General features: G+C 41.0%; 1 protein-coding gene across 6 annotated transcripts in view; it reads left to right on the forward strand.

Moving 5' to 3' along the window:
• Nucleotides 1-2,575: 2,575 nt before the first annotated feature.
• The window catches only part of Parp11 (poly(ADP-ribose) polymerase family member 11), a 55,304-nt gene continuing 33,098 nt past the window's right edge, over nt 2,576-24,781 (forward strand). Inside the window, exons 1-2 of one of the 6 annotated variants that reach the window (XM_087214203.1) lie at nt 2,625-2,809; nt 21,409-21,517. Coding sequence is in view for 1 of the 6 variants with exons in the window: in XM_004869354.4 (XP_004869411.1) it covers nt 2,792-2,809 (18 nt within the window). In the remaining 5 variants the exon portion in view is untranslated. Of the gene's footprint in view, nt 2,810-21,408; nt 21,518-24,781 lie in introns of all 6 variants that reach the window. The other 5 variants (XM_004869355.4, XM_021248067.2, XM_004869354.4 and 2 more) reach the window with 5 other exon arrangements.

Genomic DNA, 24,781 nt, shown 5'->3' on the forward strand with positions numbered 1-24,781 from the left:
TCCCTTCCCATGCCACCCTGACTTGGAGCTAGCTGACTATGGACTAAAACCTTTACAAACTGTGAGCTGAAATAATCCTTTTCTCCTTTAACTTGTGGGTGTTGGGTATTTTGACTCAACAATAAGAAAAGTAACTAAGACGGGGTGTAGCTCAGTGATATGGTGCGTGGTTGGCAGGCGTGAGCCCTGGGTTCAATTCCCAGCACAATAAAAGATGATCTAACATGAAGAGATGTGTTCCTGAATGGGAATGCATTATTTTGAAAAAACTTGAAAGCAAAGAAAATTAGGAGAGAGGATTCTTTGTGAAAGAGCAAATGTATTACAAAATTTTAACAATTATGACAGTGTGGCATAGCATAAGAATAAGCAGATAGTTAACAGAATATATAACAATATTCAGAAACAGATCTAGCTGTGAATATGCAAATTCACCTTTCTGATTATTGGTGACTCTCCAAAGTAATAGGAAAAGAATTGATTCTTCAATAATGATATTAAGGTACTTGTGAAATGTTTGGCAAAATTTCCATAATCTCTTATAAAACAATTTCATTTCTAAGAATTAATTCCAGAGGTTAATAGATAAATGTGAAAACAATATCTGTACAAGAATGAGGTTAAGGCAGGATGTTGTGGCTTGTGTTTGGATATCCCCCCAAAGCCTCAAGCAGATGAGGCAGGGCTTTCTTTTTCAGAGGTGGCTGAATCTGGATTGTGTGATGCTGGGATTAAGGGCGTGTGATTACCCAACCACTACTGTGAATGGCTAGTTTGGCCCCGCCCTGATCCTGGTAGTCTGGATGGGATAAAAGGGGCAGAAGGATGCTCTTAAGGTCCCTGTTGCTTTTGCTACCATGTGGGTGCCATGAACTGTTTCTCCTCTGTGATGCCTGTCTGCCATGCCACCCTGCCTTAGAGCCAGCCAATTATGGACTGAAACCTCTACAAACTATAAGCCAAATAAACCTTTCCCCTTTAAATTTGGGTGTCAGGTATTTTGTCTCAGCAACGAGAGAAAAGTAGCTAACACACTGGACAATCACAAGTTTGAGCCCAGCAATTTAATGACTTAGTGAGACCCTGCCTCAAAAAAAAAGGCTGGGGATATAGTTTGATGGGTTCGAGCTCCAGTACCGTGAGAGAAAAGAAAAAGGTTTATTGTAGTATTTTTTGCAGTAGTATAAAATTGAAGACCACTTGAATTTGTCATAGATTTTATCAAATGTGTGTGCATGTAGCACACGTACAAACCATGGAATGCCAATAGTGTACTTTAAAATAATAGATCTTTTTCAATACCAGAGATCGAACCCAGAGACACTACCACTAAGCTACAGTCTCAGCCTATTTCTATATTTTTCTGTCATTTTCAGACAGGGTTTTGCTTAGTCGCTAAATTGCACAGACTTGGGCTCAAATTCAAAATCCTGCCTTCTAGAGAGCTGGGATTAAAGGTGCGAACCATCAGGTCAGGATCCTTTTTATGGCCCAGGCAGGACTCCCTTATGATGTTCCTGCCTCAGTCTTCCTAAATACTGGGATGACAGGTGTGTGCCACTGTGCCAGATTCCATACTGTTGTGGACAGATATCACATATTAAATGAAAACTAGTTTCATATCTGTAGGTATTCCTCGATTTTTTTTTTTTTTTTTGTAGTCTGGAACCCAGGGCTTTTGTGCTGAACTACACCCCCAGCCCTTTTAAAAAGTTTCTTTTTCTTTTATTTCGAGACAGGTTCTCATTAAAGCGCTAAACTGCCTGGGCCGGACTGGAACTTGTGATCCTCCTGCTCGGTTTCCCAGAGTGCTGGGATTACAGGCTGCACTATCATGCCCGGCTTCTTTGATTACATTTTAAAAACACGTCCATAAGAATTACATAATCAGCGTTTCATTTTCGTTTCCTATGTACAGATACTACTGCATCGCTAAGACTGTTCCACTTGGGTTGTCTGTTTCTGGGTAACTGCAGTTTTCGCTTAAACATCTTGGGACAGGTTTTAAGGAACTCTATCCCAGGTAAGCACACTCTTATAAAACCTCTGCTTGCCGTACAAGCTATGAACCGCACCGCACCTTTCAATTTCACTTATTTACTCCTTGCCTTCTCTAGATTCTAGAGCCCGAGAAAGCAGGGTTAACGCTCCCTTGGGACCACAGCAATTCACGATCTCTCATTTAACACTGATTATATGTCGGACACCGCGCTAGCTGCTTCCGATAGGACAATATTACTACGCCTTTACGTACAACTATTATCACTTTCCCGTGAGGGTGAGGAAACGAAGCCTGTCCCAAATATCATACGTCCAGGTAGATTAATTCCCAGGGTATTTGACTCCTGGCCACGGCCCTCACTGTAAGGGAATCAATAAATATCTGTTCTAGCTAGTTGAGGATCGCCCGACAGGGTGCAGCAGTGTAAACGCAGGTCTGGAGCAGGAGGTTCAAATTCCTCCCACTCCATAGCTGCTCAGGTATTAGCAAGCCCCGCCCACAGGACAGCGCACTGAAGCCCGGAAGTGAGCGACGGGGCGGGGTGGGATAAACTTCCGGGGGCGGAGCGGGGCCGGGCACAGCGCCGATTGGGCGGCTTCGGGCGGAAGTCGGGAGGTTTGGTGGTCTGAAGACGCTAGCTTGTGACTGGGAGGGGGAGAAGGAAGGCTTCTGTGAAGGATTCCTTTTCGTCCTCTCCGTCCTGGGGACCTCACAAAAAACCGACACTCCGGCCCCGCGGCTGGCCCTTCCCCCAGGCTCTCTCCGCTTGATTTCGCCACGGCCACCGTTATGTGGGAAGCGAATCTGGTGAGTAGCTGAGGGGCTGGGCTGGCCCGGTGGGCGGAGTTGAGAGGGGCGGGAGGGGTTCCCGGGAACTGCTCCCGGTGCCCTGGTCGGGCTGGGTGTTTTGAGTTCCGCATGCCTGAAGGCCCCGGCGCTTGCGGGACGTTTTGCAGTTTGTAGCCTGCGCTTTTGAGCTGTGGAGGGGTCTCAGTGGGGATCTTAACGCTTTATTGCTTTCTTTTTCCAGTTGTTTATTGTACTTCCGGTGATTTCCCCACGTTCCTTCACACCGATTTTTTTTTTCTTTTAAACTCTGTGTTATGCTTTCTAATTGGAGTTTCTGGCCTTGGAACCTGTTAGTCCCGTCCCTTTGCCTCCTGTGTCCCTGCCCGTGCCACCTGATTAAAGCGAGGGGACGCAGACCCCGCCCGTGTCCTGAGCGGACCTCAGGAACCGTCGTACTCCTTTTCCGGTCTTACGGCCCTGAAAATTTGAAGGATCTGCTGCATGTTCTAAGCCTTTAGTGGTGAGATGCCTGAGTCTGACTTCTTCAGTGGTTAGACCAGTGATCCAGAACGTGTCAGCTGCAAGTCTGTCCCCTTCATGTTCAGCGCCGATGTCTGGGTTATGTCAGCATGTGTGTGTGTCCACTTTGGTTTTATACATTCGTTTAAAGTGCAGCCTTCAAAGAGGGAATCTCTGCACCAAGAGCATTCCGTTCATCTGTTACGGTTGAAATCCACTGGTAAAATAGCAAGTGGACCCTGCTTACCACCCAGGAGTTGACGGGGAACATGACAGAATCGCATTTCAACACATTGCTGGACTCAGTACGTGAAACTATCCCATGTGCTAACTGCCTAAATGTAATAACTCAGTGTCCATACTTGAAATAACTCATTTGCTGTAAGTCATTACTCAACCCCCTTCCTGTTTCTGGAATATCTTTCCAGATAAGTAAGTTTATCAGTAAATTCTCTTGTTTTTAGATTTGTACCCAGTAGATCCCAGTTTATTGATCTGGATTTGTTAGTTGCACGGTTATAGTTCATCCCAGTCCATCCTATAACAGTAGTCATCATCAAAGACTTTTTTTTTTTTTTTTTTGATATCAGAGATCGAACTCAGGACCTTGGGCTTGCGTGGCAGTTGGCAGCACCACTGAGCTAAATCCCCGGCCCTATCAAAGACTTTTTTGGGCCATATGTATAATAGTGTTATCAAGTCATATTTGAGAAAAGAAATTGCTTATATTTGACTTTAGCAGAAATAATTTAGAATTATGAGAATGTATTCTGTTTATATTTACTTATATGTAGTTTCTCTCATCAGTATTCATTTTATATCTATATGTCTTTGTGTACCTCTATGTGTGTGCATATAGATACATATACCGTTTTATTAGCAGTCCTTATTTTTTTCTGGTACTGGGGATTGAACGTGGGACCTTGCACTTGTGAGGCAGGTGCCGGAACCACTGAGCTAAATCCCCAGCCCAAGTAGTCCTTTTATTTCTCCATAACCCTTTGGTCACCCACATACATGTCTTGCTCAAGGTCATATATTTTAAATTGTTTTCTTGTAAGCTCCATATGATCATGATTTTTGTTATATTTACTGTAATATTTCAACTAGAGAACAGGTCCTGGTACATAATAAATATTTGTTGAATTGTCAATGGTGATTGAATCAATATTGTACTAGAGAGAGTTTTTGCTTTCTTCATTCATTCTTCTACATTACACATGTGTACATCACAATTTGCTATTAAGCTGTATCTATGTTTGTGAAAATTATAGAGGCATTAGTGAATGTCTTGTGTATTTGATTTGTCACATTGTCCTACCTTATAAGGAATGTTCACTTTTCTCTAAAATCCCCCTGATGGTTTTCCTTAGTTTCAGCAGAGCAGGCTTGTTTTTTTAATAGTGAGCTTCTATATATAATCCTACATTCTTTTTACCCTATGCCATTCTAATATGGCATAATGCTAGTTTTGTTTACCTACTGATACTGCCTTTCTTTCTGTGATTTTTTTGAATACTGTCAATAAGCACAATGTAGTTTTTATGTTTTAGTTTAGCTTTTAAAAACATTGTACTTGTGGGTTTCTCTAGTACTTTGTTAGTTTTTTTTAAATAGGATCACTGGATAGTCTGTTCAGCTGTGCTTATTGAGTACAAATTGATTTTAATGCTATCTTAAGCCATATATAATTGAGAAGATTTTTAAAAATTACTAAAACATTCACAGTGTTTTAAATTTAAATTGGCCAATTTAAATCTTGCTTCACCATTTCCTTCCACTGCATGAGGTAAATACTGTTTTGTGAAGGAGGCCAGTTCTTAACTACTTCAGTTGAAGAGTTTTGTCTAGTTTCTTTCTGTATAGTTTTGGTAACATCTGTGACTTTGCTGTTTCCTATGACTTGCAAATGTATTTTCTCTTGCTTCTGTTGCAAATATACCTGCATACTGTGTTCCACTCACAAATGTGTAAACCTGGTCATGACCCTACTCAGAAACAACCTTCCATTCCATGTGAAAAGTCTCCAAGAAATGGTTTGAATATGGAAAATCACTAACTTGCAGCATTTCCTTGGAGGAAAAAAACCCAACGTAACATAACCAAGGGGTGGTAAATAAATAAATGTCTCAGTTCATTATTTTGTTTTATTTTTTAAGACAGAGCTAAGGTCTAGGATGATTTTGTTCACAACTTTCACTGACCAGGAACCCTCGGGTAAGCAAAAGGATCCTGCAAGTCAGGTCAGATTGACAGTTGTCAGGAGAGCTCTTGACATTTCTCCGTCCACTAAGGAGGGAGCCCATGACTAACATCTCCCATTCAGGAGAGTGGACAGTCTGTTGGAAGCAGCTAGAGGGGTCACCATTAACTCTCTGAACCCTGACTTTGTCCTGCTTTTCTCTGTCTCTTTGTCATTGCCTTATCTCTCTTTGCTAGAGTTATATTAGACAGGAGGGAGTTTTAACTTTTCCCTGTCAAACTGATGAAGGCAACTGCAAAATGACAAGAGTAGAGGCTGCTCAAGAGTACTCAAGAGTACAGGCTGTCTATTGCACTAAAATACTTCATAGAAAATGCTAAACTCTTCCAAGATTCTTTTCCATTTATTAACTACTAAGGTTAGAATAACCCAGTGAGTTAGCTAAGGGAGAGGAAAATAATTTTCCAAGGTCATGCAGGGATTAAACAGCATAATTGTGTTAACACCCAAGGCCCTTTCCACTCTGCTTGGGATGGCAGTGTATTGTGTGTTGTGCTGGGCCTTATCTGCAAAGCCACTGCATTCCAGCTGCTTCTCAACTCTCTTGGAGTTAGGATTCTATCTCCATTTTCTCGGAAGTCGCTTGAAAGAACAACCCTGCACTGTTTGTCTTTCTGTCCTGTACCTCAGCATCTTCGGTCCAGCACGTGCCTTAGCACTTTGCTTGCTGGAGCTCCCCAGGAGTTTTGACTCTCCACAGCCTCTGTAATGCTCCTGTTTCCCATGCCCTGCCCTTCGTGGTGCTCTGGGAACTGGATTGCTTTGGATTTCTTCTTTCTGTGATTTACCCTTGAATTATAACCCTGATTGTGCTGCATCATCCCTCTCTTATGGCTGAAATGTTCTGCCTTTAATCTTTTCTCCCTAGCACATCCTTTATTTGTGATCTGTAATGTTTCAAAATGTTACTGCAGTGAATGTGCCTGCCAAGTGTACATCTTCAGTCCTGACCCCTTCTTGAGCTGGGTAGTAGACAACTGCTGCTTGTCCCTCTGATAACACAGACTTGTATAAGCTAGACTTACTGGGTTATTAACTCATTTCACTCAGCAGACTGTTGTACCAACGCATGCAAAATAAACACTAGGAAGGGAGTATAGACATGGGCCCATTCAGAGCCTACCCTGCAGGGGGCTTGCAGTATAACAGAAAGTGATGTCTGAGGGTGTCAGGGGGACTAGTAGATTACATTTGAGCCAGGTCTTCAAGATACACAAGTGGGCAAATGGGAAGATGGAAGGAAGCAAATAACCAAAGCCTGTGAAAGTGAGAGAGTGGTAGGTTCATTTTAGACTAAGGAGTGAAGTGGAGAAGTATGTATCTGATAATTAAAGCCTCAGTATGGGCTTCAGCTGAGAATGCAGGTGGGGGTGTGTGGGCAGTGCTAACTTTTATGGAAAATCTCCTCAGAGTCTGACAGTGTATTTGCAGATATTTACAGGCTGGGGTGAGGATAGACAGGATGTGTTCCCAGAACTGAAAATTCTGTAGAGAACATAGTGCTTGTGAGGATGTGTTACTGATATTGTAATTTATGATCTAGGGCCAACATACAGTCAAGGAGTCATTCACTGATATCTTTATTTTCTTGGCATTATTTGTAATTGTTCTAACAGTGATTAGTTAAACCTCGAGTAAAACCCATGTCCACTTGAGGCTCAAAACAATCAAACTAAAGAGGACAGGGAAACCCCTCATTAGGAAAGTAAGATGTTCATGCAGCAGAGTGCCCATAGAAACAGAAGTAGGGTAGGGTTAGGGCAGTGCTGAAGTAAGGCATGCTTGCCTTGGGTTATCTAATACCTCTGTGACATGGGGTTGTTAAGTTATTGTCATCAGTTTTAGTACCTGTACTGAGGGTCACAACTTGCTGAACTCTGAAAAAGGGCAGGCAAGGTTTTAAATCTAGAACTTTCTGGCTCTAAAATACACACTCTTTTCAGACTAACTAAGGGTATAGGATATGCTGTGAGTAGAAACAACCTAGTAAAATCACCAGGAGCCAGAAATTATGGAGGGGTCCCTAAGCTGCAGAATGAGCATGACTTGTGAAGGCAGCTGGGTCCTTTTTTCCAGTGGTGCAGCACATGAACAACAGTAGAGAAATAGTGTGTCCATCCCTCGGATTGGCGTGGCAGATCCAGTGCACAGTCAAGGAATTAGGTTCAGTCATTTTCTTTATCAGAGAGGGTAGCAAGATCTGGGATGTTTTGTAGTACAGATCTGAAGGAATAGGATGGCCTACATGGCCTAAAATGCTAAAGCAGAAATTGAGGTCCTTTGGCTTATGCAACTCACCCTTCAAGCATTAAACCTGCTGTCAAAAGAACATCTGATGGCGCGCCTTCATTTTTGAGAACTCATTGTGAGCCTGTTGGTGCTAAGTCCCAGGATTGATAGTGGTGAGCAGATTAAGCCCCGCCCTTGTGGGTTTGCAGTATGATGCACACAAGCAGATGTTACACACATAATTACACACATAAATGTAACTCCAATTGTGGTGAAAGTTATGAAGAAAAAAGTACAGTGACAATGTGCAAAGAGTTAGAATGGGGGCAAGAGAGGATCATAGGGAGGATAGATGTGATCAGAGGATAATATATGCATGTATGGAAAAGTCACAGTAGAACTCATAATTTGTACAATTATTATGATTGAACAATAAGAAGAAAAGAAGGGGAGGGGAAGAGTAGGATTGACTAGGAAATCAGGAAAGGTTGCCCTGTGAAAGTAACTTTTATAGTGATCTCAACAATTACTTGAAAGGTAGCCATGAAAAGCTTGCATGGAACATGAGGAGGGCCGTTATGACACTGGAAATAGTGTGAGCAAAGAGCCCCATACCAAAAGGAGTTTAGTGTTTAAGAACCAAGGGAAGTCTACGGGACCAGAGCACCATGAAGCAAGCAACAAGTCCAAGGTGGAGTAACCAGGCCCCATGTGGCTCTGTGGCACAAGGCTAGGATTCTGAACTCTGTGGCAAAGGAGAATTAAACAGCCATTTTACCTTAGGATAGGGAGATTATTTGAGATTATAGGGTAGGGTAGAGAAGGGGGGAGATGGGACAGTGCAATCACAAGGTCCTTAAAAGTAGGAGGTGGGGTAGAGGAAGTGATGTTGTAGTGGAGGAATGGTCAAAGAGATACAATGTTGCTGGCTTAGAGCTAAAGGAGCTAGAAAGCTGGAGGTGGGTAGCTCTTCGAAGTTTGAACATTTGTGAGGTTTTAAGCCACTAAATTTGTGGTAATTTGTTATAGTGCAATGGAAAACTCGTGTACAGAGGGCTGTCAGGCTGTAGGATAGCATAGGGTAGAAGGAGGTTTGGACCAAGTGGGTGGTAGCAGGAGAAAGAAGTGTATCCATTCAAGCTGTACTTTGGATGAAGAAGGCCAGGTTCTGGCTTAGCCAGAAAGGGAGATCTTTTCACCAAGATGAGGGAGACTGGAAAGGTAAAGATAGATGGTAGATGTCAATATTTTGGTTTTGGACCCAGTGGATTTACTGTGCTAGTCTGGTTTGGATAGGGTCTCATTTTGTCCTCCAAAGGTTCCGGTGTTAGACTTGGTCCCCGGGTGGACACTGTTGGTATATGGTAGAACCTTTAAGAGCTGAGGCCTAATAAGAGGTCTTTAGGTCACTGGGGGCATGAGGGCATTCTCATGTGACCCCTTGAGTTCTCACTGGAGGGTAATAACAAGTGGAGGAAGTCTGGCCTTTTGTCCTTTCTGCCCCTGGTTGGAGGTGCCACATCTGCTTGTTCTTGAACATGCTTTCACCATTGCCATCTGCCATCCACTCCTGGTGAGGAGACCCGTGACAGAAATGAGCTGATGTAGCTGCCATGCCATTGAGCTTCCAGGATTGTGAGCTTTTTCTTTGTAGTAACCTGTGTCTGGTGTTTTGTTACATAACAAAAACTGATAACTGATATATGTGCCTCTGAGGCATTGAGTAGGAAAATCAGAGAGGAGGCACTTTGATAGGTAGGGAAACAGAGAAGGAAGCTAGATCAGAAATTGAAATTTGGGTTTTAGCATTCATGGATAGTCTTTAAAATCAAGAAAGTAGACTAGGGATCATGAGATACACAGAAAGGTATTTTTGAAACTTTCAGCATGCAAACTACTAGTTTTAAATAATAAAACTATTTTTAAAAATTAATGTTTTTAATGTCATTGAAAGGGGTGGGGCTTTTTGGTTGTTTTTGTTGTTGTTGTTGTTTTTGGTACCGGGGATTGAATTTGGGACCTTGCGCTTGCAAGGCAGGCACCAGAACCATTTTGGTTTTTTGTTTGTTTGGTTTTTGTAGCCTCTTACGAGTGCTTGCATCTAATTTGATTATGGATAGCCTGGATGTAGGTTAGACCCCAGACATTTTGGGTTTTTTGTTTGTTTTCTTTTATGCTCTGTGTTTTTACAGTTGTCAAGATTTATAAATTGTGTTTGCTGGCTCTGTGAAAGATCTTGGACTTCAAGATCAAACACAGACTAATAAATTATGGGAAGGTTTCTCCTTGAAGACTGTTTTTGTCAGTTGTCCCGTTGATAAGTTTGTAATATTAAACATCTGTAGGTGCAAATTCTTCAACCACCCTGAATGTTGACAGCAACAAGATAGATCCTTAGGTTATTTTTTGACTATTTCAGTGTCTGGAAAGTGTTTCGTCCGTGTTTTATTGTAACATTTGAATATGTTCTTTATGTATATATATTTAGTAACTAGTCTCGGTGATGAAGAAAGAAACCTTCAGCAGTGGGGTGAATAGCACCATAGTTTAGTGACTTCGAAAAATATGATCTTTGATTCTCAGCATTAAACGTCAGGATATCTTGGCTTTGAAGTAGTGAGTTCAGTTTATTTAAAATTCCTGATGTATTTCTGCTACACTGCACACAAGCAGGCCTTTGGAAATCACTGAATGACTGTTGGTATTATCAACACTATGAATAAATGTTTTATCGCATCTCTCTTTTCAGAAATGAGTGTCAGCACTTTTGCCTTGACACCTGACAGACTAGAGTGGGAGGAGTAATCTTGCAAACATTGCTGTTTCTTTTCATGTCTGAGTACACATGCACTGAGTAGCCAAGACTTGGTGATACTCAATTTCCATTGCTCCCTTCAGTATTCGTTTATAATAAAGAGGCATATTTTTACCTCCTGACTGCTCCATATGTGTAAAGAACCTTTTAGGGGAGCAGCACTTTTCTATTTCATCCTCTGTAAGTTTTGAATGTGTTACAGCTTTATTAGCCCACATCACAGCACACAAAGTATCATTGTCTAAATGAAAACTGTTTTCATCTGTCCTGAGTGTTCACTGAAGAGCAAAGCAAAAAGTTGTTGAGTATTTCTCTAGCATCACATATTTTGTGTGTGTGTGTGTGTGTGTGTGTGTGTGTGTGTGTGTGTCTAGGACTGGTACATATTTTCTCCACAAGTAATTTGTCTGATTGTAAAACAAAAAGTGTGCTGAAGTACTTATGTGATAGTGACAATATGTGATGTCCAGCAGAATGATTTAATAAAAAAGTTTTATCAATAGTTTCTTTTTTTCTCAGACATGAAATTTGAATCCAGGAGCTTCTCAACCATATCAGAGCTTTTACAGCAATACCTTGGTTGTCAAATGGCTCCGAGCTCGAACTTTCCACCACTCGAACAGCAAAGTTTGAAAACAGTCTGCTCAGTGTTTGTAACTTTGCTCAGTAGTGAAACAGAAAGTCCGAGTTGAGAAAACCTGTGCAGGCGAGAGTGAGTCACGGACGCTGCAGTCTAAGTGCAGCTCTCACCCAGACAGCGCGTGGCGCTGTGTCAGTGCCTTAAAACAGTCTTCACTGTGCTTGTTGTTTTGCTGTTTATTTGCATAAAGTATCGTAACCATGGCTCCAAAGAAAGTTAGCGATACCAGCAGTAAAGCTAAGAGGGAAGCTGTGAGAACCACCATAGAACCAAAGAAAGAAATCATTGCGAAATTTGTTAAAGTCCTGGAAAGTGAATTTATAAGTGTAATTTTGGGGCCTCAGAACCAATTATTTGATTTTCCATTATTTCTTATGGGAAAAATATGTTCAGTTGTCAAAGTTTTTGGTGTTCAAAAACGAATTTGGAACAAATTGAGTTTGACAATTGAGGTATCATTGTACCTGTTTTAGCTGAGGAATTCCTTTTTTATCTTGATTTCTTCTCTGTCTTTGTCAACAAAGCAAATGAATTTTGGGCTTTGTGTGTGTGAATCACTTGAAAGTTTTGGTTTTATTCCACCATATTTATTAAATTCGAGGGATGTGAACCAATCGAGATAAAACATAGTAAGATTAAAATCACTGATTCTTTTTCACTTTGATGGAATAAGTAATGAGGGATGCTATTGAAAACTTGAACAGCACTATGAAATAACTTGGCCTAATTGGCATTTGTAGAATAATCCTTCCACTAACTGCTAAACACGTTTTTTTCTCCAAATACATAGAGAACATTTAACAAGATAGGCTGTATTGGGTCCACAAGACATGTCTCAGGTTTAAAAGAACCTATGCCATGTAAGATATGCTTTCTGGCTAAAATTGAATTAATTTAGAAATCAGTAACAGATATCTGTGACATTCCCAAGTACCTGGTAAATAAATAACACTAGACCAAGTGCCAAAGAAATAAAAAGGGACAATAGTATGAAAATACAACATGCTGTGAAAACAATAGGGAAATTCATAGAGAATGCATTCAGTTTATTGAAGAAGAAGCGGTATCACAGATCCAATGGCCACGGCTTCCTTTTTCAGAAACTGGAAAAGGAAAAATGAGTTCAACTCAAACAAGAGCAAGGAACTAATAAAGGCTGGAGTGGATGTCATTGAAACGGACAGGTAATGACCGTGCAGTCAAAAGGTGGTTCTTTGAGAGCGTCAGCACTGTTAATGACCGTGGAGGCAGACACACCAGGAGGGAAGAAGGGTGCGAGCAGCCAATACTGAGAACTAGAGGCACCGTATTCTATTCCGGAGACCTTACAAGGATAGTAAGAACACATTATAAAGAACTTTATGTCAATCAGCATGGTAGCTTAGATGAAACAGACATACTCCGAGAAAAATTCAAACTACCAAAGCTCACTCAAAAATAAATCCTGGGAGGCTAAGGCAAGAGGATTGGAAGCTTGAACCGAGCATGGATAACTTAGCAACTTAGCAAGAACCTGTCTCAGAAAAGTAAAATGCCGTGGAGATAGAGCTCAGTGCAGAGGCCTGGGTTCAAATTCCAGTACCACAAAGGAGAAGGAGAAGGAATGGATAACATGAATAACCTAATATCTTTTCAAGAATTTACATTTCTAAAAACTTATCTCAAAGGAAATTCTAGGCCCTGAAGGCTTCACTGGTTAATTCTTCCAAATATTTAAGGAAGAACTGTAGTAATACTAACTATGGAAATTTACCCAAAAGTGAAGAGGAGTAGTTTTATGGCTCATTCTAAAAAACTATTACCCTGATACCAAAATCAGTTAAAGAAAACTGCAGATTACTCAATATTTTACTTAGACATAGATGCAAAAATTCTAAACAGAATTTTAGCAAATAAAATTTAACAATATATAATAAGGATTAATGTGTAATGACCCAAAGGTTGTTTATGAAAGAATATGAGGAACAGAAATCAGTGTAACTCACTATATAAGCAAACTAGAATGAAAAATCATATGATCACTTCAAACCATGCGGAAAAAGCATCTGACAAAAATGCAGTATCCGTTCTTGATAAAATTCTCAGCAACCTAGGCATAGAAGGGAATTTGCTCAGCCTGACAACAGAATGCTCAGAGTGGGTTAGCTCAGCAGGCTGAGTTGCTCAAACTCCGAAGTTGCACATTCCCCAGAAGAGCTTGTTTCTATGATTGTCCTTTGCCCAGTTCCAGGGAAGCCAAGCTCTTGAAATGGTTTGTCTTCTAAGAGTTTATTTATATATATGAGTACTCAGGCCTTGAGCCGGATTGTGCTAGTTTGTCGGGGTAGTTTGTGATAGCAATATGGTTTGTGGGGAACATCGTTCCATCTGTGGATCTGCAGCTTCAGTAACAGATCAGTCACAAAGACGTTTACATGTGTGTTGCTTAGTAAAGATCCTGGACTCCAGGCACAGGTGAGCCTCCTTGGTTGACAACATTTTGCATGTGTTACGCCACATGCTGGCTGGGAGAATGAAGTGTGTTCTTTGTGACTCTCCTGGGAAGAAACATTTGGAAGGTTGTCCCTGATTTCTTTTGCACTTCACCTCATGTGCTTTTTCCCTTTGCTGATTCTACTCTGTATCCTTTTACTGTAATAAACTGCAACTGTAAGTAGAAAAACTGCTTAGTCCTATGAATCCTTCTAGCAAATCTTTGACCTGAGGAGGCATCTACAGAACACCTACATCTAATATCAACTCAATAGTGAAAGAATGAGATCGTTCTCCCTAAGATCAGGAGTAAGCACTTATACTCATTCTTTATTCAGGATTGTATTGGAGGTTCTAATCAATGCAAAAATACAAGAAAAAAGCAATAACAGACATTGAGATGCTAGAAGAAACAAGTAAAGCTATTTTTATTGAGATATGATATACCTTTATAGAAAAATCTGTTGAAATCATATAGTTCCTAAAATTAATAAATAAGTAAATAAGGTTGCTGGATACAAAATCAATATACAAACATCAGTATATCTGTGTACTAGCAATGTACAATCAGAAATTGACTTTTAAACTATAATCCCATTTATAATAGTATAAAAATCTGAAATATTTGGGCATGAATCTTGCATAAAAGATGTGAAAGATTTATACATTGAATACTACGAAAAACATTACTGAAAAACATTTAAGAACACCTTTTGTAAGTCAAAAGATAGAACTTGTGGGTCAGAATACTCAGTACTGTTGCGTACCTAACCACAGATAGATTGGAAGATTCAGTGCAGTCCCACTCAAAATAGTACAGTAACACATTTGGGGCTAGGAGACCATCCCACTGTGCTTACCTGAATTTGGGCAACACCCCAGGGCTATTCATCCTGAGAAAAGCAGAACTAAAAATAAAGGCCCGTGAAATCTCTATAGCTCCAGGCCAGAGCACATGTGTAGATCTCATGGTTTGACCTTTTGTCCACTGGAACCTCTTTAAAGGCTCATACGTTAGGACTGAATCTCAGGCCTGTGATTTAATCAGAGTGGACTCTGGGACAGGCATATGTACTGTCCTGCTCCTGAGATGACTCAGCACCTTGTCAATCATTTCTGTCAATCTTACCCAGAGACCCAATAGTTTATGCCACTTTTTGCTTCTGCTGGCCTAGACCTACCTGTCCTGGGTATATTTTTCTGTTATCTTTAGTAAATATAGCTGCTTTTTCTTTTATTGTGTTGGATGTACACTTGGGATTCTTTGCTTGCTGTACACAAGAGCCTGGAATCTGTATGTTAGATCCATCCCATGATATCAAAAATTCAAAGGATCGAGACTAGCCCACGCAGTTTTGAAAAAGAAGAGATTTAGAGAGCTAACACTACCTAAAGACTCAGTATGAGCCAAGTAATGAGATCAGTGCAATATTAGCATCAAGATAGAGGAATTGACAAATGGAACAGGGTCAAGAAATAGACCCATAAGGGCCAGGGATTTAGCTCAGTGGTTCCACTGTCTGCTCCACAAGCACAAGGACCCAAGTTCGATCCCCGGTACCAAAAAAAGAAATACACCCATAAACATACAGTTTTTTTAAAAAAAAATAAGGGTAAGATTCCGTGGAAAAAGGATAGTTGTTTCGACAAATGGTATTGGAACAGACACACATATGCAAACAAAAAGTGAACTTCATACTTTGTACCATTTAAGAAATAGTTGACAGTGGGCAATAGACTTGAATATAGAACCAAGAAGTACATATTTCCAGGATAAAACTTTCTGTAGTCTAGGTAAAGATTTCTTAACTACAAAACAGGACTATGATGCATTAGAAAAAATCAATAAATTGGACTTCATCAAATTTAAAAACTATTAAAAACACTTAGAATGAAAAGGTAAGCTATAGACTAGAGAAGATAATTGTAAAGCATATGTATCTTGGACCCAATTAAGAAATCTCAAGTCACAAAAAGAAAAAAAAAAAAAAAAAAGGAAACAGCCCAATTTTTTTAAAAAGAAAAGCTAAAGATTTGAACAGAACCTTACCAAAAAAGACAAGAACATAGTAAGTGCCTGAAAAGTTGCTGAACATTGTTATTTAGGGAAGTGCAAATTAAAACCATAATAAGCTCATACTACGGATTGATCCATCCAAGACTTGAAGAGGATATGGAGCAACTAGAACTATCATACGCTGCTGGTGGGAACATAAAATGTTTCATCCATGTTATGAAAGTTTATCAATTATTTAGAGATGTAGGCACACTTCATATGATCCAGCCATTGAACTCTTAGGCTTTTAGGTATGTTACTTAGAAAAGAAAGCATATGTCTATAGAAGACTTCATATAATGTTATAGGCAGCTTTAGTTGTAATAGTAAAAGCTGGAAACAACCTGGAGTATCTTATCAATAGGTGAGTGGACAAACCATGATGGGATTCTGCTCAGCAATTAAAGTAATGAACTCTTGATACACATGGTAGCATGGATGCATCTCAAAGTAATGCTCAGTTAAGCCATTTTCATTATGAAAAGGTCGGATTTTTGTTGAATTCTTTTTCTGTATAAAGTGATTCTGAGTGTCTTGGTTACTTTTCTTGTTGCTGAGACAAAATACCCAACATCCAAAGTTAAAGGAGGAAGGGTTTATTTTGGCTCACAGTTTATAGGGATTTCATTTCATAGTTGGCTGGGTCCAAGGCAGGTGGCAAGGCAGAGGGGCATCACAGAGGAAAAACAGCCCATGGCATGTTAGGCAGCAGACAGCAAGCAGCAAAGCCACAATAGCAAGTCTCCCATCCAGGCTACAAGCCTCTTGGGGGGTACTACCCGCACCAAGGGCGAGCCTTTCCATTATCCACACCCAGAACTATGCTAAACCAATTTAGTTAACACACCCTTAATCCCAGGTCACACAATATAGATCCAGCTATCTCTGAAAAGCCCCACCAATGACCGCATGAGGCTTTGGGGTGGGGTTGGGGCATCTAGATACAAGCCGTGACAATGTTTTCTTTTTTATTCTATTAATAGTCATATATCCTAGTATGCTCAGATGGCCATAGCCAAATACCACAGCCTGGCTTACAGACACCAGTCATTTCTCACAATTCTAGAGGGTAGGAGATTAAAGATCAAGGCATTGGGGACTGGGATTTAGCTCAGTGGTTTTGCTGCCTGCTGCACAAGCGCAAGGACCCGACTTTGATCCTCGATCCCTGGTACCAAAAAAAAAAAAGAGAAAAGAAAGAAAAAAGATCAAGGCATTGACAAATACCGTGACTACTAAGAACCTTCTTCCTGGTTTGTACATAGTTAACTTGCTGAGTCCTCACATGGCGCACAGCACAAGGGGTTCTCTTTTATAGGGTCACACGTACCATTCATGACGGGTCTTTCCTACTAACTCAATCACTTCCCAAAGAGCCTGTCTCCAAACATGACATTGGGGTTGGAATTTCAGATTATACAGTTTGGGAAGTCACAGATACACAGCCTAGAGCATTCTGCCTCTGGCTTCCCCTACATTCATGTCTTTGCATGCAAACTAGATTCATTTCATCCCAGTCATTCTCAAAATTCTTGACTTACCTAATCAGATATGGGTGAGAATCAGTGTAGGATTCCTCCTCAGCTAATCCTCTCCAGATGTGACCCAGTGTATTCTAAGTTGAACCCTGAAATAAGCATAGCTTAGATATTCTTTTAAACAGGGTCTTTCTGTATAGTTGAAGCTGGCCTTGAACTCACTGTGTAGCCCAGGTTGGCCTTTACCTCTGCCTTCCCAGTGCTGGGATTATAGGCCTGTGCTATCTCACCCAGCTAGTTGAAACTTTATCATTTCAAATGGGAGATAAAGGAAAACTGAAAGGGATAAGAAGTTTCTAGCAAGAACCATGAGATCTTAAGGCTAGTGAACAATCAGTTTGGCTTGATACTCTGCCTTTCAGGCCCACTGGGTTTGGGTGGTCCTGTCCTTGTGGTTTTGGAGAGAGACCATCTGGGCTTTTGAAAGCAAGATTGTCATTCTTATGAAAGAGGAAGGAGCCCTGATTTTGAACTGCCTTCAGGGATGTTCATCCTTTGTCTTTGTCGTGAGTAGCCTATATTTACAGCTAAATAGCTGTAGGGTCCCCTCCAGCTTCAAGAAGTCCAGCAGCCTTCCTTTGTCCATTCTTGTCTCTTTCCTCTTGAGTTCTTGTTTGTTTGTTTTGTTTTTGAGAGAGAGTCTTGGTATAACCCAGACTGGCCTTGAATTTTCAGTGATTAATCCTGTCTCAGCCTCCCAAGTTCTAGGATAACAGACGGTGCCACCAGTCCAGCTTCTTTTCAGTTCAAACTGCCAGTTTTCCCACTGGGAAATCCATTGTTCACCCCCATATTAATCTTGTCAAATGGCCACTTGACCACACCTTTAGTATGGTCCTTTCTCAATTCTTTGCAATAAGCATAAGTTGAGAATTTCTAAATCATAAACTTCCAGTTTCTTTTTCCTAACAATTCTGTCTTCTCCAATTTTATTATAAGCAGTCAGGAGAAATCAGGCTGCTTCTTCCCCTCTTTGCTTAGATAATTTCCTCAGCCAAATACCCATTTTTATCCCTTGCAGCTTCTACCTTTCACAAAACACCTGGCTTTGTAACAGTTTGCCTTTTGTCCAGGGCCTAGTAACATTATTTATTTCTATCTCAGACTTTAGCAGAATGGCCTTTACTATGTCCACATTTCTACTAACATTCTATTCAGGGTTACTTAGGTATTCTCTGAGAAGATTGAACCTTTCTCTATAGCTGCCTTCTTTTTCTGGGCCCTCACCAGAATCATCTTCGATGGGCCAAACATAGTAATGTAGACTTTTTTGAGCATGTACCACAAAACTCTTCTGCCTTCTACCTGTTATCCAGTTCCAAAGCTGATTCCACATTTTTAAGTATTTGTTATAGTAACACCTCATTTCTAGTACCATCTTCTTATGTCTTAATTAATTTGAGCTTCTATCATAGAGTACCATAGAGTGAGTGTTTCATAAACAGCAATTTGTTTCTTAGTTCTAGAGGCTGGGAAATCCAACATCAAAGCTCCAGTATATTCAGTGTGTGATGGAAGACACACAGGAAATCTGGTGTCTCTTGTAAAAGTACCAATCCCATTCATGAGGACAAGTCTTCTTGACCTAATGACTTCTCAAATGCTCCAGCTCTAAACACCATCATATTGGGGGTTAGGATTTTGGCCTATGAATTTTGGAGAGAAACACAAACGCTTCGTCTGTAACAGCTTATTCCATTAATTGATTTTTCTTTCTGCTTTGGTAAGCCAACCTTGCATTACAAATCTTATTTTTGTGTGTGATTTATACTCCTGTTTAGTGTTGCTGGATTCAGTTTGTTGAGGAGCCCCTTCCCCCAGTATTCAAAAGGGACATTAGTATCTAGTTTTGTGTTTCTTGTGATGTCTTTTTAAAATATTTTATTAGTTCATGTTTGCAGTACATGTTGATTACATTCATCATGTTGGTACATGTACATAACTGTTGTAGTTTATATCTAGTTGTCCCCAAGAGGCTCACGCGCTCATAGGTGAGGCTTTTGGAAGATGATTGGATTGTGGAAGCTTATAGCTGGCTTGCTATTAGGTGGAATCTAGTCAAAAGACGGGAATCACTGGGAATGTGGCCAGAAAGAGTTCATTTTCTTCCTCACTTCCTCCCTTGAGCTCTGCTTCCCCACTGCCTTGACTTGAGCAGATTTTCTCGTCTGCCTTACCTCTCTGCCATGCGGCTCTGCCTTGGAGCCAGTGTATTATGGACTGAAACCTCTACAAACTGTGAGCCAAAATAAATTGTTCCTCCTTTAAGTTGTGAGTATTGAGTATTTTGTCCCAGTGATGAGGAAAGTGACTAAGACTTTGGTACCAGAGAACTGAGGTCATTGTTGTGACACTAGCTGACCATTGTGGTTCAGAAACCCTTGGAACTGGTTTGTGGGAGAAGTTTGAAAAGGTTTGGAGATCCTGGCTGGAAAAGCAGCCCTGGAATGCTGTAAACCGAGCTGATAGGAAATTCTCCTTGGAGCTCAAAAGACCACAAGGTTAATAAAAACAGATGGTAAAGGCCAGGCTCAGGCCATTTCAGTTGAGAATAAAGACTTCGTTGGCATTTGAACTCCAGGTCATGAGTGTTATACTCTGGAAGAAAATTTGTCTACATTCTGCTCATGTCCTGAGTCTGTGGGAGTTTAAGATTTAGGGGAGTGGACTAATCTGGCAGAGGAAATTTCAAGACAGCTCAGTGTTGAGGCTTTGGGATGAGTATTGTTAGGGGGCTTTTAGCCAGCTCTGTGTTGAGAATCAAGAGTAATCAGCACAACTGAGTAATTTTAAGTTTTGAGTTTCACCAGAAAGGAAGCCCCTATAAAGTTGAGGCCTGTAATGTTGGAGCAGAGGACAGCTTACTGCTGAAAACATTAAAAGAGCCAAGGGCTTTACATCAGGACAATAAGAAGGATGCCTTGAGGGCATGTGAGGAAACAGCAAGACCCCGCCCTTCAGCCTGCAAAAGCAAAAGACTGATTTGAGAAGAGAGCCCCAAGGCGCTGTGCTCAAGAATGGCTGCCTAGGGATTTGTTCTCCAGAATTCAGTTCATCATACTCACCCATGCAGGCACCCGGCAGGCCACTGCAGCCATGATGCAAAAGAGGCTGGCAGTGTTCCAGTTGACAGCAGACCTTGGCGTCATCCACATGATGCTGGTTTTGTGTGTGTGCAGAATGCAGGCGTTACAGGGTCAGGGAGTCTTCCACCTAGATTTCAGAAGACCTGGGAGGCCAGACAGTGTTCCCCTGAGAAGGTAGTGTGTCAAGCTGTGAGACTGAAGGCAGAAGTGCAGTGGAGAACCTAGGAATTTGGAGAAGCCAGGAATGTGGAGTGTCTGAGGAAAGCCACAGGGAATGAGCAACGCCAGCCCAAGAGAGAGGCCATAAGGGCTGCAGTCACCAGCAGCATCATAGGGGCAAGGCTGCCTAAGCCCGTAGGAGTTCACATCTCCTTACCACAACTTGTCCTGGGTGCTGGGCATGGAACTACAAGAATTAATGTTTGTCCTGGTGAGTTTTGGTTGTGGTTTGGTGCCATTGGTTTCTACCCCCATTCCTCTTTTTTTTTTTTTTTTTTTGGTACCAGGGATCGAACTCAGGTCCTTGCGCTTGCGCAGCAGACGCCGAAACCACTGAGCTAAATCCTTGGCCCCCCATTCCTCTTGTTTGGAATGGGAATGTTTACCCGTGCCTTTATATGTCAGCAGTGTTTAACTTTCTGAGTTTTACAAGGGCTCACAGCTAAGAGTTTGCCTTAAATTTCAAAGTTGACTTTGGACTTGGACTTTTCAGCAATGCTGAAACTGTTAGGTCTTTAGCAGCTTTTTGAGACTGACTAAATTCAGTTTGCATAAAGGGATGTGTATGAGTCTCTTGGGGGTCAGGGTGGAGTGTTATAGTTTATACCTGAATGTCCCCCAAGAGCCTCCTGCACTCACAGGTGGGGCTTTTGGAAGGTGGTTTGATCATGGGGGCTTATAGTTGACCTGCTGTTAGGAGGTAGGATGTGATCCAAAGAGGCGGGTCACTGGGTACGTGGCCTGGAAGGCTTCATCTTCCTCCTTGGCTCCTCCCTCCAGCTCTGCTTCCCCACTGCCCTGATTTGAGCAGCTCTTCCTCTGCCACACCCCTCTGCCATGCTGCCCTGCCTTGGAGCCAGCTGTCTGTGGACTGAAACCTCTACAAACTGTGAGCCAAAATAAACTGTTCCTCCGTTAAATTGTGGGTGTTGTGTATTTTGTTCCAATGACAAGGGAAGTGACTAAGACATAATACATCTTAATTCTTTTTACTTGCCCTTCTCCCCTTCTTCCATCACTTGGTCCCCTTCCCATTTGCAAAAAATCTGTCTAGTCTAGGTACTGCCAGCCTCATAGAATGAGTTTAGAAGTGTTCCTTGCACTTCTGTTTTTGCAGTACTTTCTAAAGCAGTGGAACTATTTTTTTGTCGATTATTTGACAATTTCTCAGTGAAGCCATCTGAAACTAGACTTATTTTGTGCAAGGTTTGAAACTGCTAATTTGATCACTTTATTTGCCTTAGATTTATTCAGATTTTCTTTCAGATGTTGAGGATGAAACCCAGGTATTGTGGACAGCTAAATTAATAAGAAATATAGGCCATCAGGGAGAGCTGGCCCCTCAAAGAAGGACAACTGTGGCTGGAGGCACATTCACTGATGGTCATGCTTCAAGAAAAAAAGGAATGACTTCACCCATGTACTTCCCCTAGAGATGGACAGCAGTGATTGATATTCTAAATAGGTGTCAGTCACCTGGGTGAGAGAACAAGACTTTAACCCATCCCTTCCCGGAAAACCCTTGTTCATTCCATATATGCTTGCTATATGACTTGCTTCCCATTTGGTCCCCATTTCATCAGTATTACCTACATGACTATACTTGTTAGAATCTTATTGGTTGACCATAGCTTTGTTCCACCTCATACCCACCTTGTGATTTCCCATTAGATCAGTATTGATTAATCGACTACACTTTTAATCTTATTGATATAGACCATTATCTCATTGGGGGAGGGCCATCCTCTTCCACCCACTAAGACTAAGACTACAGATTATCCACCAAGGTTAATGATGTCATCCATATACCCTTGTTACTATTGGGTCAATATTACTAAGCAACTAATTATACTTGTAATCTTATTGGTTATAGTTTTTACCCATGTTGTACCCACCTTGTGAGTTTGCTCTATAAAACTTCCATTGAGAAGTGGGCTCATTGGCAACCCTTTTAGGGTTAAACCTGCCTTACCTTGTAACTTTGCTCAATAAAACACCCTTAAGAAGTGGGGTCAGTGGGCAACCCACTTTCCGGGGCCCCCTTCTGTCTATCTTAGACAGAAGCTATCTTTCACTCAATAAATTCTTCCTACTCTTACCTCCATTGTTCCTAAAATTTATTTTTCGATTTTAGAGAACACAAACTCAGCATTTCAAATATCTAATAGTTTGAGAGTTATAATATTTCTCTTATTTTATTTGGAGGTCCATAGATCATATACCCTGTATCACAGGGACTCACACATGCTAGGCAAATACTCTACCACTGAGTGATGCCTCCAGGTTCTGTTTATTTTTGAATCAGTTTCAGCAGTTGTTTTCATCTAGGAATTTGCCAGTTTTTAAATAAACTATTAGCATTAGTTGTTCATAGAATTCCTTTATAATAGTTTTTATTTCTGTAAGATCATTAGTGATGCCCCTTCTTTCATTCTTTATTTGAATAATTTTTATCTTTTTTTTTTTCAGCCTAGCTAAAAGTTGTCATTTTTTTAAAATAAACTTTTGGGTTTTTAAAATGTTATTTTCTACTATGTACTTTATTTGTTCTCTGAGTTATAACACTTATTTCCTTTGCTCTGCTTGCTTTAGGTTTAGTTTACTCTGCTTTCCTTGGTTTCTTTAAGGTAGAATGTTAGATTATTGAGGTTTTTCTGCACAATTAACACAGGCATTTATAACTAAATTTCCCTCTAAATACTGCTTTAGCTGCATCCTGTAAGTTTAATATATTTTTATTTTCAATCATATCAACATTTAAAATTTCCCTTTTATAACTTATCCTTTGACTCATTGGTTATTTGTGTGTTGTTTAATTTCATGTATTTGTGAGTTTCCCAAATTTATTCTTAACAATTTATAATTGAATTTTTTTATAATTGAACTTTGATTAGAAAACATAGTTTATATGATTTCACTTGTTTTAAGTTTTGAACTGTATGGTTCATCATATGGCTCAACATGCAGAGTGTCCTTGTGTACCTGTAAAGAGTTTGTGTTCTGTTCACTGTGCAGAGTCCTGGCGCTGTCTGTAGCTCTGCTTGGCTTACTGTGTTCACCTCTCACTTCCTCAATGCTGGCACAGAGTTCCCAGCACCCACACTTTGAAGGAGAGTTGGTTTTGGCTCCCATGTTCCACCTTGGGGGCCACTGTGTGAGGCCAGAAGTCCTTGGTAAAGGGCCTGGAGGAGGAGAGCTGCGCATCTGAGGACCAGGAGGGAGAGAGAAGAGCGGGGTACCCTGTACCTTTCCAGGTCACACCCCTAGTTGATCCCTCTTTCTTACCCAACCCCACCACCTCACAAGTCAGCTGTGGCCTCCATGATCAGTCGCCTTCCGAAAGCCCCACATGAGTGCAGGAGGCCATCGGGGACATTCTTGATCTTAGCCATATCAGGGTTCCCTGAGTCCCCTACCTTCTTGATAACCTTTTAGCTGATTTTCCTACTTACTATTGCAAGCTGGTATTGAAATCTCCAAGTTTGGTGAAGCATCTGTCAGAGTTAAACAAGCACAACTTCAATAAAAATTTCTATGGGAACAGAAGAAAAACAAAGCACATAATTGGAGCTGGAAGGCAGTCGGCTATGAAGATGTTTAGGGTTTAGGCTTAAAGCATCTTCAGTTGGAGGGAAGCGGGCAGTGGAGATAGGAGAGATTATCCTGGTTGCAGTGTGTGATATTACTCTGGAGTATTTATCAAGCTGATCAACCTCATTGGACTTTTCAAAGAGCCTTGTAGGATAGGAAGCCACACCAAGGGTCACCACCAAGTTTCACCTGTAATTTCTGGTAAATTCTTTTCTCAGGTTCCTGAGTCTGTTAGAAAGTGACCTTAGTTAGTTTGTCTTATTTTGAGATGAGGTTTCTCTGTGTTGTCTAGACTGATCTTGAACTCCTGGACTCAAGCAATCCTCCTCCCTCAGCTTCCTGAGTGTTCAGACATAGACCCATGCCACCATACCTGGCTGAAAGTGATATTCCTTACTGCAAAGCCAGGCCCGTAAAACAGTGATGGCGAACCTTTTGGAGCTTTCAATGATAACAGCCAGCCAGCTGTGGCATGCGTAAGTTCACCACCACTGCCATAAGGAAACTACATAGACAAATTACCAGACCATTTTTTCATGGAATTCTCATTGGTTTCATCATA

The sequence above is a fragment of the Heterocephalus glaber genome, unplaced genomic scaffold, assembly GCF_053883595.1.
Source record: "Heterocephalus glaber isolate CG9 unplaced genomic scaffold, H.glaber_assembly_v1.0 deba00001444, whole genome shotgun sequence".
Classification (NCBI taxonomy): Eukaryota; Metazoa; Chordata; class Mammalia; order Rodentia; family Bathyergidae; genus Heterocephalus; species Heterocephalus glaber.